Source organism: Pteropus medius, unplaced genomic scaffold (genome assembly GCF_902729225.1).
Source record: "Pteropus medius unplaced genomic scaffold, Ma_sr-lr_union100, whole genome shotgun sequence".
Taxonomy (NCBI): Eukaryota; Metazoa; Chordata; class Mammalia; order Chiroptera; family Pteropodidae; genus Pteropus; species Pteropus medius.
Genome location: NW_024351732.1, coordinates 1,638,140 through 1,654,003, shown reverse-complemented (window position 1 = coordinate 1,654,003; position 15,864 = coordinate 1,638,140). Strand labels below are relative to the sequence as shown.

Below are 15,864 nucleotides of genomic sequence, written 5' to 3'. Positions count from 1 at the left end.
AATTGTTTTTTAATATAATATTTGACACATACAAATGTATTTAACACAAGTAAGTTGTGAATAGTAACTTAACATTGTAATAAATTAACATTATAAACCCACCACCCAACCTAAGATCTAGAACATTTTCAAACATTGAAGCTACTGTGTGTTCTTCCCTCCCAGAGGAAACTACTGTTCTGTATTTAGCATTTTCTCACCTTAAAAAATTTTTCTTCATGTTTGTGTTTGTATAAAGTATGTTTTAATTTTCATTGTTTTTGCATTTTATACTGTATTTAGTCTTGGAGACTTGCTTCTTTTACTTATTATTATGTTTTTGATATTCACCTGTGTTTTAGTATAGTGCTATAGTTCATTCATTTCACTGCTTTATAATATCTCATATGAATATACTGCGATTTATGTATCTGTTTTACAATTAATGAATATTTAAGCTGTTCTTAGCTTTTTACTACCACAAACTATGGTAGCTCTCGATATGAACATTATAGCACAAGTCTCCTGGTTTTTCCAGGGTATATACCTAGTAGTGGGATTGCTGTATTGCGAGTCCTTTAATCATTCGTCATCCTTTGGCTTTTTTTTAAAGGAGAAGCCAAGTTCTGTGGTAAGGATAGAGGAGGAGATTGCTGAGGTCTAAGCTCGGTCTCTTTCTTTACTGTTCCAAACCTTTCAGCTTTGATCCAAAAGGTGCATATTCCACTCAGCAAAACAAAAGCTTTACAATTAATCCAGCCTTTCTCCGGAAGAGCCTTTAGAAGTCAGCAGTAAAAGGAAGTTGATTTGAGCATACCCCTTTGTGGTCTTCCCATACTCAACTTCCCTTATTCTCCCTAAGAAGAAGTCTAGTTAATGTGGTTGTCTCCATCTCGTATTTCTGTTGGTGTTTTAGTGACTCTTATAGTTGAGTACCTTGATACCTAGCCAATAAGTTAATTAATGTTTTATACTGGCCTTGGGTGCATATGGATTGGTAGTTTGAGATAAATGAAGCCCTTTTGGAACTAACTTGTAATTTCTGAATGACTAGCATTTGTTATAGAACATGAATTTAAAATAATGTTGGTAGAGCAACATTTCCAGGTGAGCATATTAAATCTCTATATAGATAACAGTTAACTTTTTTGGTTTTAGGTCAAAGTTTGCGCTACTCTGTATTTCATTTATGTTCAAATATCTGTATTTATATTCAGAAATTAAATTATCTACTTCTTTTCAGTCATAAGTAATTATGTAAAGCTCTTTATTGATTTTATTTTTATAAGACTTTTTTTCTTTAAGTGATCCATCCCATAAGAAATTAAGGAATGTTTAAAAGCTAAAAGATTCTGCTTAAGTCTGAGATAACACCAAAACAGACATAGGCTCCTGGAGTGATCTGTCGTCTTCTTTTCATTATAGAGTGATATTCCCACAGCCCAGAGGAAGCGGTTTACTAGAGTAGAAATGGCCCGTGTTCTAATGGAGAGAAACCAGTATAAAGAGAGATTGATGGAGCTTCAGGAAGCTGTTCGATGGACGGAGATGATTCGGTTTGTATGAGAAATACGTCTGGTGTTTTTTCTAGTATTGTTTCCTAGTTTTGAATATTTCTTCATTCGGAATTAGAGTCCTGCTTTGGAAGTGCAAGCCCCTTGCTGTGTTTACTAGGAGAGACTTTCTAAAATAACACTTGGAATTAGTAACAGAATGTGATCTAAGTGGGTGCCTGTAGGGTAGGTAAGGGCTCTTGGATAATGTTCCCAAAATCTCTAAAATACAATTGTTATTACTGAGGGATGATGGTCATTTTTCAAAAGAACATAGAAATTGACACTACTTTTGCAATAATGTCAGGAAAAGCTAAGACTTTCATATACCACATAGGAAACAATCATTTTTACTCAGTGTCTTGTAAAATACTCATGCTGAATTCTCCCACCTCCATCTGACTGTTCATGCAAAATGCCACTTCCATCGAGATCTTTCTCAGATCTTAAATCTCACTTCTAATGCTGCCGTCTAACAGTCCTGTTCTCAGTAATGGTATTCCTTTAATTTAGGAAGAGCTCATGAAAAGTTTGTAAATTAGTTACCCCCTAATTTGCCCATATTTTTGATTGCGGATTGTCACATTAGATTTACCAACACTGACACATTGTTTTAAAGTTGATGAACATATTTTCTAACCTCCAACTTTTACTTTCTTATGATTACATCATTTATTTTTTTACATAATTTATTTACCAGTTTATATACCCTCAACCAATGTCATACTAGAATCTTTTGTATAGAATATTTACAATTTGCTAAAATTGTAATTGCTTATAGCTATCAGGGTGGAAGGAGATCAGTATTCTAATCTTTATTGATTGGATAAAGAAACCAATGTCATAAGAAATGTGTTCTTAACACTAGCATTTATTGGCTATTAAATAAATAATGAAAAAATATTTTAAAAACTGAGGCATATAGGCAGGTTCCACTTTTCATTGCTATTTTTAATTCTAGCAGCCAAATGGTAGTCAGCAGGTGAAAAGAAAGGTAGCTTACTTTTAACTTTTCCACCGAATTAAAAGATGTTTTAAATTTAGTCTTAAAAAATGAAAAGTCGGCTCTCATAGTGATGGCAGAATCCTTACCACCATATTAAATCAGTTTGGAATGCCTTATTTTCTAAAATTTTGTTGAATTACCTGTCAATTTAGTTTATCCCCTTCCATGGTCATCTTTTCAGTGATGGAAAAGTTTTAGTCCTGTGAAAAATGACCCATCCGAACAATAAAGTTACAAGCCACTTTGTGAGAGCTGGGAATGTAAGGTGATAGAGACCATTATGTAAAAATAGGGATTTACAAGGCAATATTTTGATAAAAGGGAGAGTTGGAGGATCTCTCTTCAATAAAAAATTTTAAATATTAACATTCAGGCATGTTGGCTGTCTGTCCAGCACAGGTAACAATTTTGTCTCTATCAGTAGAGTGAGCTCTTTGGAGAAGGGATGGCACTTTATTTTAGTTGTAGCCTTAGCAGGCTGACTGACACATGGTAGGTCAAAGTAACTACTTGCTGAATTTAATTGTTGACTCTCCTCTGTGTATATATCTCGTGAACTTTGGTCCTTGGCTCTTCAGATAGAAAGCTAGAAAACCTCACTGATAACACGTTTTTTCTCTTTTCTTTTTTAATGTAGAGCATCAAGAGAAAATCCAGCCATGCAGGAAAAAAAAAGGTCAAGCATTTGGCAGTTGTAAGTATCTAAAAACACATAAAGACATTAGCACTTTGAGATAAGATTACAGTCAAAATTTATATTCAAGAATGATTTGGTGTCCCCTCCCTTCCTCAGTCCCTCCCTCCCTTCCTTCCTCCCTTTCTTTAATTTGGAGGATATAGCTAAACTGAAGTTTTTCTTTTTGATATGTAGTGTGCCAGCTCGGTAAGGCTGTTCTTGAGGACAAAAATCATGCTGTCGTAAGCCGCATCGTTTTGGTTATGCGTTTGGCGGAATCCTCTGCTAAATTAAATAAAATAATGGGGAATTATTCATAGAGATGATAATTACCTGGATCCCCATTAAATAAGTTACTGGTCCATTGGTTGTATGATTGTAAGGAACTTTATAAAGCAAGGATTACAAATTTAGTGTTTGTGGGGTTTGAGTAGTGTGTCTGTCTGTTTGGGCTTTAATTATATTCATGCCAGAAGTACTGTGCATATACTGTGCTTAATGCTTACCCCTTTTGGTGAATCTGCTTTTTAGTAGAAATGTTGCCATTTTTTTTTGAGTGGATGTGAAAATAATTATTTAAATTGAGCCTAATAAAATGTATAGGTTGTGTGGTAAAATGGTAATATGTGTTCTAGTGCTTTATTATGACTGTTTTTAGAATTGGCGTACTAGGCTCCTGCCAAACCATGCAGCCATAACGTTGCTGCTTAACCATCGCTCTTACATTGCACCAAGTAGGAGCTGCCTAAAGAAACCATCTTACTTTATGTCTTCATTATGAGAAGTTCCCTGTACTTAAGAGCCTCTTCCTTTTGTTATGGGAATTACTAATTAAAGAACAGAGATCTGCAAGCATAAGCAATAGTTTCTCTTTCCTGAATGACTACGTTTGGCTGTGAGTTATTGCTAAGACTGCACTGTGTGACTACAAAAAAAATCTTTTTGCCAGTTTCTAACTCGTTGCCATGTAAGAAAAAGCACTCCAGAATTTGTGGGAATTTATGGATTGTCTTCACAGTGCATGTAATAAGCTCTCTCTCTCTGCTTCTTTCTTTCTCTCTCACTCAGTTGCTAACTTTTTTACCTCTTTTTAGTTTCAGCCGACTTTTTAGCTCCTCAAGTAATACTACTAAGAAGCCTGAACCACCTGTTAATCTGAAGTATAATGCACCCACCTCTCATGTTACTCCTTCTGTCAAGAAAAGAAGCAGCACCTTATCTCAGCTCCCTGGGGATAAGTCCAAAGCTTTTGATTTCCTTAGCGAAGAGTAAGTATTTTCCAGACTAGTGATTTTGCCCTAAATAAGTTAACAGTTCAGAATATTCTTGCAGCTTATCAGATCAGCTATAAGAGTTCAGATAAATCTATAAATAAACTATTTCTGTAACTTGGCTACCCTTAATTACTTGTAGTCAACACCTTTTATGAAAATTGCATTTCACAGTCTTCATAAAGAGAAGGAATTTTTTTAATGTCTTTTTTTGCTGGTATTACAACATTGATAAATATTAATCAAAATGTTAAAGGCCTATGTAAGCCTTTATCCTAAATGTTTGAACACTTCCTTTGGTGCCAGAAGGACTTGGTTTTCCATCCTGATTCTGTTTCTCATTAGGTACACGAATCCAGGCAAGTTAACCTCTCAGAGCCCCATTTCCTCTGCCTAAGGAATGAGTATGATAACCTATCTCGGAGTGTTAGGATTAAATTTTACAATGTCTGTAAAGTGTCTGACACAGAGATAGATTTGTTAACTATGAGATACATAGCAAGTCAGCTCAGAAATATTTAAATGGCCCAGAGAAAGACAAATTATTTTCAAAATCATTTTCATAGTATTTCACTCCACAGCTCTAAAGCTTACCAAGTCAGTTTACATTTTTTGTTTTCTGAAATAATTTAGTGAAATCCAAAAGTTAACCTGTATTATCTTCCTAAGAAGACATTGATTTATTCATCTTACGTCACTTCTAGCACATTCCTTGGCATTAGAAAAATTTCAGTAAATATTTGTTAAATGAACAAAAAAGAAAGGAGGAGCCAAAAATATTTAAGAATTTTTCCTTTTTATATGGCCAAAATCTGAAACCTGATAGAAATTTGATGGCTGGTGATTCAACATAATAATATAACAGGCCGTTTGTTAAAGTTACCTATATTCTCTGTAAAACAACAATATCAGTTTTAATATAACACTTTTAAATGAGGAATTTTAGTCTGAGATAAACTAATCTGAAATCATGTAATTTTTTTGGTGGTTATTTTTGCTGTTTTAGCGGGAGAGGTGTTGTTATAGTCACTTAATTAAAAAAGGACATTTCTTCTCCTTTTAGAACTGAAGCTAGTTTAGCCTCACGCAGAGAACAAAAAAGAGAACAGTATCGTCAGGTAAAGGCACACGTTCAGAAGGAAGATGGTAGAGTGCAGGCTTTTGGTTGGAGTCTGCCTCAAAAGTACAAACAGGTAACGTGTGAATGTGGTAAGGGAATCTAGTGAGAATTGCAGGGGGAGAGGAGGATGCCTGGGCGTGAAGGAATCGAAATATATACCTCAAACCTGCTCATTTCAAGCTGTATGGACTTGGCACCCATTTAGAGAGAAGTGTGTTGAGGATAGTGGTTTTCAGGTTATTTTCCAGAGCCCTAGAACTCACAAGAAATGCCTCTTGAGTTTGTAAGGAGGGAGTGGGGTCAATGGGAGGTAGCTGAATACATAGAACTTGAAGTGCCTAGCTGTTTTAATATTTGAAGATTTCATTTTTTACAAACAGCATCTATTGTTTAAAAGTTTTCAGAAGCCATTAGCATGGAACCTTTCTAGCTGTTGTCTTAAAACTCAGTTTAGGTCTTCAGGAACTTTACAAGTCTGCTCCATATTTCCTACTCCTAAAACACTCAGCTCATAATTCTCTCTCTCTCGCTCTCTCTCTCTCTGTCTCTCTGTCTCTGTCTCTCTGTCTCTCTCTCCTCCCTCTTCCTCTCCCTCTTCCTTCCTCCCTTCCTCCCTCCCTGCCTCTCTCCCCACCCTTTTCCCTCCCCCACACAGATGTGAATTAGCGTCTCTCTTCTGAGCTCCCATAGCAGCTTGTTTATTTTCTCTAATTTCCATTCGATTTTCTCATTTTTCAAATAAGAATGACAAAATGAACTTGATTTCAAAGAGTAAATATGTAACAACAGAGCTTGCCCATGTCTCCAGCGGTTCTGTAAGTTCACTTTTGATGAGGCTAAGCAATGTGTCTTTTTCTCCTCTCCCCAATTATTAGGTAACCAATGGCCAAGGGGAAAATAAGATGAAAAATTTACCTGTGCCTGTCTATCTCAGACCTCTTGATGAAAAAGACGCATCAATGAAGGTAAAGTAACTTTGAACTTAAAGGAGATACATCCTAAAATCTGGGTGGATTTTTTCTAAACCAAAAATGTTAAATTCTATTTTTGTGGATCAGATTATTATTTATTTTGTAGTTTTAGACTGGAATACTTTGAATATTAAAGATCTATATTTATAATCATTAAATTTTTAAAGAAAATGTGAAGAATTCTAAGCATTTTTAGAGAGAAAGTGACTTAATACCTTTTTTTTAAACCCAAAAAGCTGTGGTGTGCTGTTGGAGTCAATTTATCTGGTGGGAAGACGAGAGATGGTGGTTCTGTTGTTGGAGCAAGTGTATTTTACAAGGATGTTGCTGGTTTGGATACAGAAGGCAGTAAACAGCGAAGTGCATCTCAGAGTAGTTTAGACAAGCTAGATCAGGAACTTAAGGTAGGTGTGTGCGCGGTTACTTGACTTCCTGATGTCTGGGACTATTAGTTTAGCTCTTTGGTCCAAAACTTGTTTCTAATTAGAATCAGTATGCCCTTGCTTACTCCTCACTCTTTCTTTTTAAAATCAATTTTATTGAGGTATATATTACATACAGTAAAGTGTATACTTGAAATGGGTACAGTTCAGAGTTTTGACAAATACATGCATCTGTGTAACAGCTGTCACAATCACAATAATAGAATGTTCTTGTCACTGATCTGCTTTAACTGCTAGTGTTTAGTATGCTGGTTAATATGGAAAGGCAGTTGTATTTTCAGCCTTCCAAGTAATCAGGAAATAAACTTGAAATAGTATTGCCCTTGACTGTGATAGCACAGCCTTTTGGATATTTACACATAGATCATTCCAAACATTCATTTTCCTTGCTTTGCCTCTGCAGGAACAGCAGAAGGAGTTGAAAAATCAAGAAGAATTATCTAGTCTAGTCTGGATCTGTACCAGTACTCATTCAGCTACAAAAGTTATCATTATTGATGCTATTCAACCAGGCAACATCCTAGACAGTTTCACTGTTTGCAACTCTCATGTTCTGTGTATAGCAAGTGTACCAGGTAAGAGTGAGCTGTGCCCCACTTCCCACTGTCCACACCTCCTCTGCAGGACCTAATTTGGTTACTGAAGATACAGTTATACACCACTGTCATGGAGTTTATGTTCTCATGGAGTTTATGTTCTAGTTCTAGTTGGAGAAGACCAAAAATAAATTGGGAACAAATGACTAAACAAGATATTTTCAGTTGTGGAAAAAAAAAACAATGATAATATTAGAAGATGATTGGGAGGCACAGGGCAAGGGGGTATTTAGATTGATTAGTAAGGTGCGGCCCTCTAAAATTTTGGATTAAATATTACATGATGTTAAAACATTGATATAAAACTTCAAGGCATTTGTGATTTATCCATGCCATGGAATATTATTTACCCATAAAAAGGAATGAAATTCTGATACACGCTACAACATGGATTAACTTTGGAAACATTATGCTAAGTAAAATAATCCAGGCACTAAAGGGCAAAAATTGTACGATTCCGCTTATATGAGCCATCTAGACTAGACAAATTCATAAAGACAGAATTAGAGATCATCATAAAGACAAATTAGAGATCATCAGGAGCAGGCAGGGGTGGGGCTCGGGGAACAGAGAGTTACTGTTTAATGGGTACAGATTTTCTTTGTGGGGTGATGGGAAAGTTTTAGACATAGTTTGATGGGTGTACAACATTGTAAAATCATGGAATTTTACACTTAAAAATGGTTAAAATGCCAGTTTTGTGTTGTATTTGTGTATATTGACTATAATAAAAATTTCAAATGTTGGTAAGAATAGAGCTTTCTAAATTAAAAAAAATGAAGAGATTTATCTTTATACTGTAAATGCTTAGTTTTTAAATATCTTAAGGCACTGAATACATTTAAGATGATTAATTTTTAAAATTTATTTAATTAGTATCAAGTATATAGTACATTGGTTCGACATCTATATAGTTCATAAAACGACCACCCAATTGAGTCCTCCCTCCCCTGACCCTCCACCTAGCCAACATATTAATGCTAACTGCATTCCCTATGCTGTGCTCCCCATCCCTGTGACCAACCATCAGCTACTAATTTGTACTTCTTTAACCCTTCACCCCATTCTCCCAGCCCCTCAAACCCCCGTCCCCTCTGTCCGTCACCAAATTGTTCACTCTGTTTGTGAGTCTGTTTTCGATTTGTTTGTTCTTTTTGTTCCTTAGATTCCGCATGTAAGTGAAATCATATAGTGTTTATCTTTCTCTGTCTGACTTAAATACCTCCTAGGTCCATCAACGCAATATCTTTTTCCATCCCGTTCCTTTTACTCTGTGTGTGTCTTTTAATCTGAAGTGAGTTTTTTGTATTTTTTCTTCTTAAAGAAGTCCCTCCAACATTTCCTGTAATATTGGCTTGGTGGTGATAAATTCCTTTAGCTTATTTTTGTCTGGGAAGCTCTTTATCTGTTCTTCAACTCTAAATGACAGCTTTGCTGGATAAATTATTCTTGATTGTATATCCTCGGTCTTCATCCTGTCAAATATTTTTTGCCAAGCCTTTCCTTCTGTCCTGCATACTTTCTTTTGAGAAATCAGCTGCCAGTCTTATGGGTGTTCCCTTATAAGTAATTATTTGTTTTTCTTTTGCTGCTGTTAATATTCTTTCTTTGTATTTAGCCTTTTGCATTTAATTATGGTGTGTCTTGGTGTGGGCCTCTTTGGATCCCTGATTTTTAGAATTCTCTGAGCTTCCTGGGGTTTTATGTTCATTTCCTTCACCAGGTTAGGGAAGTTTTCCATCATTATTTCTTCAAACAGCTGTTCAACATCTTGATTTTCTTAGGCTACGCCGATCAGACAAATATTTGGAGCCTTGATAGTGTCCAGTAACCTCCTTAAACTATTTTTATAGTCTTGCATCTTTTTTCTGATTGAGTGTCCTGATTGGCTTTCCTATCTTCTAGATAGGGCATTTGATCCTCTTCTTTATTCACTTTGTTTATTCCTTTATTTATTCCATTTAATATACTTCTCATCCCAGATAATGTGTTCTTCATTTTAGACTGGTTCCCTTTTATAATTTCCATTTCCATTTTTATGTTTTTTATGAAGTTCTCACTGAATTTATTTACACTTCCTAAAAGTTCATTGAGCATCTTTATAACCAGTTATAACCATCTTTATAACTCTGTATTTGTTAGATTACTTGACTCTATTATATCTGGATCTCTGTTCTGTTCTCTCATATGGTTTCTGCTTCTTTGTCTTCCCATTTTGCCTGCCATTCCATGTCTATTTCTATGTACTAAGCAAAGCTCCTATGTCTCCCGGTCTTATTAGTGTGGATTTGTGAAGTAGGCGTCCAGTGGCACAGTCCTGAGAGGGGTTCAGCTATAAGCCAAACTTAGCCCAAGCCTCTATCCCTCAAGGACCACCTGTTAAGATTCAGCAAGCAATCCACAGAAGCTGTGCTTATAGTTGCCTCAAAAGGCCACACCAGAAACTGAGACCAGCTGCCTCCAGTGTGAGTCTAGGTGCTGCCCAGCAAGGAGCACCTGACTCGCTGAGGATATACCTGGATGTGGCTTGGGTGGGGCCGCAAGTTGGGGGAGACAGGGTTTCAGGGACGGAGTGACATCTGTTATCCAGTTTGATGACGTCATGGCTATGGCGGCGCTGTGTCTACACACTGGGAGTGGGGAGGTCTCAACAGGAAACAGTGGATACCGCCTGCACTTCTCTACAGAGCGAGTCTCACCTCTGCCCTCACTCTGACAATGTTTCCCTGTAAGTCCCTCGTGCCCACTGTGTGCAGTCAAATCAGCACTGGTGCTCAGAGCAAGCAGGTCCGTCACCACGAAAATCCACTCGCGGATGTAGCCCCTTTAAGAGGCATCTACCACTGCCCAGCCTCCATCTCTATCTTGGTCTCATTCAGCCTTGTCCTCGCCTTGTCCTACCTTTTGCCGTTACAGGGTGATTTCTTGTATTTCTCCCTAGTTTTATGGCTTGTTCATCTAGATCTCAAGCGATTTTTCCTTGCTGCTGCTCCTTGTTTTCGTCACAACTTTCTTTGCTCACCAGAGGGATGAACAGAGTTTCTGCGCCATTTTTTTTCCCTCCAGTTGATTAATTTTTAATAGTGGTGGATAGAAGTCTGTATTTCAAATAGCAAAATATTTTTGCTAACTTGTCAGATGTAATTTGATTTCATTGTTTTTAACTATCAGGTGACTGATGAGGAGCTCATATTAAAAACAGAAGTGTCATTTCTGACATTTTCATGTTTGCTTGTGCTTATATCAATAGAAGTGTTCTAATTTTTTAAAGCTACATACTCATTTTCTGAAGGTTAGTTTAAATAAAATTTAAAGCTACCATCTTGGCAGTATATTAAAATAAGGATTTATCTCACCAACACACTTATTTTTAACCCTATAGTTGCTTTTATGGAATAATGCTATTTATATGAGTTTCCTTAGCATTCAAGGAAGGTTTGTCCTGTTTTTCAGGAGCACGAGAAACAGACTACCCTGCAGGAGAAGAGCTTTCAGAATCTGGACAGGTAGATAAAGCATCTTTGTGTGGAAGCATGACAAGCAATAGCTCAGCAGAAACAGACAGCCTGTTGGGAGGCATCACAGTGGTTGGTTGTTCAGCAGAAGGTGTGACAGCAGCTGCCACTTCCCCTAGTACCAACGGTGCTTCTCCAGTGATGGAAAAACCACCAGGTATAGCAATCCTCCTTAAAAACCATCTGTACAGAATCTGAGCCTTTCCTAGATGCCTTGTTATGGACTTAATTTAGATCTTAAAGTAACAAGGATAGAAGACCTGAAACATGCTGTCATGACAGTTAAATGAAATCATGAATTCTCAATTTCATGATACAGTGCGGAGTAGGAGGGGGTAGGTGGACTGGAATTCTATAGTGGGTGGTTGTGTGAGGAAATTATTGGGAGAGAAGTTCAAACTCAGAATGGTTAGCATGTTTTATGTATTTTTTAGAAATGGAAGCAGAAAGTAGTGAGGTTGATGAAAATGTTCCAACAGCAGAAGAAGCAACTGAAGCCACAGAAGGCAATGCAGGGTCAGCTGAAGACACTGTGGACATCTCCCAAACAGGCGTGTACACAGAGCACGTCTTTACAGATCCTTTGGGAGTTCAAATCCCAGAAGACCTCTCACCAGTGTATCAGTCAAGGTATACTAATGGGTCAGCAACTTAGGAAATCAGATAAACACACACAAAATAGAAACCAAAATAATTTCAAACAGGCAAACTATTCTTACTGATTGGCGTAGTTGTGACAAACTTAGATGTTATTACTTATTCCCACTATGCCTTCATTTATTCCTTCTACTTTATTTTCTCTGGATATTTTTTTTCCCATTTGTTTTCTTTTCCTTCTGACTTAAGAAGAAAGTCTTGTCTATAAAATATTTTGGTCAAAATCTTCCTGGTCATTTTCTCCTCTGGTATTTTTTTAATTGTTGTACTCACCATCTTCCATTCTATTAATAACTCTTGCCATTTTAATCTCCACCCCTACTTTCTCTCCCACTCTAGCTATCAGTGAAATTGGCCATTGTTTCAATTTTCCATGTGAGCTTGAATGACTTTTTTGAATTTAGTTTTCTGGCAAACATTTTATTAGGAAACAGTTTGTTTTAGACTCTTCCTTTAAAAGGTTGGTTAACATAGGCCCATTTACTGAATTCTTTAATTTTCTTTCTTGCCTACTCTAGGCCTTATAGAAAATTCTTCCTCTTAGTATATAAAACAAATAAGTGTCTATTAACATTTACTTGTTAATTTAAGGAATAAAGTCATCTTTTTAGAATTAGTACCTTCATCTGTCTTTTTGTTATTCGATAGCCCAGTTATATCTTTTTACTATGTATGCTCTGACAGTCTAAAAGAAAGAAGATTTGGGGGTAGAATGCAAGCATGGTTCAGCTTATTATCTTATTTTAGAAAATTCCTTATACTTTACCCTTATTTCTGTGTGTGGTTTTAAAACAAACCATCTCTCCCTCTTCTCTCCTCCGAGAAGAAACTCATAAAATTCAAAATAACTAAGGGAGAGCCATAGTTATAGTCTGGATATTAACTGCTATATTTCACTGTCATCTCTTAACTCCCTTTTCTGCACTTTGAGCCTCCTACTACGTTAATGCTGTTCTGGTATAATTGTTGAAATATTTAATGTAAGCATTTAACTTTGGCGCTTCTGGAATTTTACTTTTTTCTTAAAATGTAAACTAAAATATAGAAATGATCAATCCCTGAAAACTATCTAAGCATACTCAGATTTTTTTCCCCTTTGTCTCACCTTTCCCAGTAATGACTCAGATGTGTATAAAGATCAAATATCATTATTGCCAAATGAACAAGACCTGGTGAGAGAAGAAGCCCAGAAAATGAGTAGCCTTTTACCAACTATGTGGCTTGGAGCTCAGAATGGCTGGTAGGTGCCAACGCTTTTAATATAGTATCTTTAGTCTTTTAGATTTTCTTTTGAAATCAGAGTAAAATGTGGTACATATAAATACAAACAAAAGTACATATTAAAGTAAAGAATTTTATATACACAATTTTGAGCTGTTGCAACTACCTCATAAACTGGACTTACATTGGTTCTGAATGGTGAACCATATGTTTCTTTGTCACAGTGTTCCTTTTATATAATATTCTTGGAAGAAGAGGTAAATAAAAATTTTAAATCTGGGTGATCCAGAAATAGAAGATCCCGAACCGCACAGAAACAGAATTTTTGATGCGTACATAGAAGGCTTGAGTGTGTTCAGGAAATACCCAGGATTAAACTAATGTATTTGGCTTCAGAAAGGCCCAAATCCAAATATAATTTTTTAGTAGAGTTACTTGGAAAACCAGTCTGAAAGCTTAGGAGCTGATAACTAACATTACATGGTTCATTCACTTTCTAGCAGTGTGGGGAGTTTTATAAAATTGTATGTTTCCGAAGATTAGGCAAGGTCACTAGCGTACCTTTTCCATGGGAGTCTAATACTATAAAATGAGGTGTTAGGAAATATTTTCCATGTAGAGTCAGATAAGAAATACGTTGGGTTTTGGGCCATATGATTCTCAGCTGTGCTGTTATGGTGCAAAAGCAGCTATTGTATCAATATGTAAATGGATCAGTGGGGCTGTGTTGCAGTAAAACTTGATTTATGGATACTGAAGTGTGAATTTCATACAGATATCATATGTCATGAAATACTTTCTGATTTTTCCAACCATTTGAAAATGTAAAAACCATTTTTCGTTTGCAGACAGTACTATGACAGGTGGCGGGCTGTATGTGTCCTGCAGCCCAGTTTTGCCACTCCCTGTTGTGGACCGTGCTGTCATCAGAAAGCTATAATTCAGTCTAGTAGAAAAGTAAAATAAATTTTTAAAATAAATTTTAGCCAAGGACTCTGAAATATGGGGTAACCTCAGACCACCTGACCCTGCATTATTCTAGTTCTGGCTTTTCATTCTTCATATGTTTCCGTTTGTTTAAGCAGCTTATTTCTTTGCCTTAGGCCTGCCTTCACTCTTGATGTTGTTTTTTCCTAAAATTTGTATGTTACTAGTACCTCTTTCCTCCTGAAGGAACTTCGTGGTTGTTACTAGATATAAGCAATGACTTGATGTTCTCTTTGCCTTACCAGTCTTGATTTTGTTCTTGCAGTTTGTATGTCCATTCATCTGTAGCCCAGTGGAGGAAATGTCTCCATTCTATTAAACTTAAAGATTCCATTCTCAGTATTGTGTAAGTTTTATTTTAGAAATTCTTCCTTTAAAAAATATGTGTTTTGATATAAACTAGATTTTAAGACTGTTAAAGCTAAGATGTTCTAAATGACTAAATCAATATCCAGATTTTTTTTTTGTACCCTCTTTATAGAATTAGAGAAGTTGAGTGAGATTGAAAACCAACTAGAAAGTAAAATAGCAAATTTTATAAGTAGAAGAGAGAACTTGCCAGGTTGATTCCTTACCATACTGTGAGTTCTTTAGTACTTTGGGGAGAAAAACCAATGAATACCTATTTATTTTTGTTTTGGAATATTCCTTTTACTTTGTGAATATATTGATTGAGGCATTTACTACTCCTTTTCTATATGTTGACTATCAAAAATCAGTTTGTCTCTTAAGTCACAGAGCTGATTCTTAGTTGTACTGAAGGTTTGTGTCTGGTTTGTGGACCTTTTCTCAATAGTCTTCAATGGGGCCAGGAGTTTGAGACAGAAAGTGAGCACCTGAGTTACCACACATGCTATTTATTTAGTTCAGTTGACATTTTCATAGCAAGACTTTCTCAATGAAGAAAAGAGTGTTCAGGCTCTGATATAAACTCCTTATCTATCATATACTGGCCCTCTGAGAGCCTCTGAACTAGTTCAGTAGCATGTGGTCCCTTCTGTATTCCCAAATGGAGAGTTCTGAAATCTTCTTTCCTGCTTGCAGACATGTGAAAGGAATTGTGTTAGTGGCCCTGGCAGATGGCACCCTTGCAATCTTTCACAGAGGAGTTGGTGAGTTCTTATAAATATATTACATGTGCACTTATTTGTTCCTTTGCAAAAGTGTTTTCAAGCAGACTAACTCCATATGTTTTGAAGAAATGATGCTTAATAGGAGAAAGAGTAAAGGTTTAAACTGAATACTAACAACTTATGAGATGAGTAAACATGTGAGTGCCAGCCTAGAGGTATGCATTAACGGTATAATGTCAGTGAAAATATGCTTACCATAATGAGCAAGTAGTTTAGCATTTCATGGTCTTCTTATATAATGTGATATGGAGACATTTTTCATTCATATACTTTTTCAGTTGGGAGAAATTTAGGAGAGGGTATGTTTTTCTTTTTTTCCCTTATTTTAAAAATAATTTGCATCCACTTACATTTGGTAAGTATTTAAAAAGAATTTTTAATTGGTTAAGGTTTAATAACTTTCATGTCACATTATTTCTGTTCTTTCTCTTTCATACCAGTGTTTCTACCATCTGTAGACGGCGGGGGGTGGGGGTCAGGAAACCTGCTTTGAGTGAATTAAATTAGGGGAATTAAGCATGTAACACTTCATAACTCCTTGGTACCTGTATCACCCAAAAGTGATACTTCATTTCCTACCTGCTAGGTGGGTAGATCAGATCAGGAAAATATTATTAAAACATAGGTGCACTAAATTTGGATTTTAGCCAAGGCTTTTCCCCAGTCTCATATCCTTTTGTGCTTGGGGAAATGTGAGGTAGATGATACAGTACTAAGGTGGCTTTGTAACTGACTG

The 15,864-nt window shown here is 36.2% G+C and overlaps 1 protein-coding gene across 4 annotated transcripts in view; it reads left to right on the top strand.

The window, feature by feature from the left end:
* The window catches only part of SPAG9 (sperm associated antigen 9), a 114,534-nt gene that overhangs the window by 80,550 nt on the left and 18,120 nt on the right, over window positions 1-15,864 (top strand). For all 4 annotated transcript variants that reach the window (XM_039846360.1, XM_039846361.1, XM_039846363.1 and 1 more), the window contains 12 exons: window positions 1,405-1,535; window positions 3,176-3,232; window positions 4,309-4,482; window positions 5,549-5,678; window positions 6,481-6,570; window positions 6,813-6,980; window positions 7,423-7,594; window positions 11,069-11,287; window positions 11,565-11,760; window positions 12,902-13,027; window positions 14,261-14,341; window positions 15,040-15,107. In XM_039846360.1, the coding sequence (XP_039702294.1) occupies window positions 1,405-1,535; window positions 3,176-3,232; window positions 4,309-4,482; window positions 5,549-5,678; window positions 6,481-6,570; window positions 6,813-6,980; window positions 7,423-7,594; window positions 11,069-11,287; window positions 11,565-11,760; window positions 12,902-13,027; window positions 14,261-14,341; window positions 15,040-15,107 (1,612 nt within the window). The remainder of the gene's footprint in view (window positions 1-1,404; window positions 1,536-3,175; window positions 3,233-4,308; window positions 4,483-5,548; window positions 5,679-6,480; window positions 6,571-6,812; window positions 6,981-7,422; window positions 7,595-11,068; window positions 11,288-11,564; window positions 11,761-12,901; window positions 13,028-14,260; window positions 14,342-15,039; window positions 15,108-15,864) is intronic.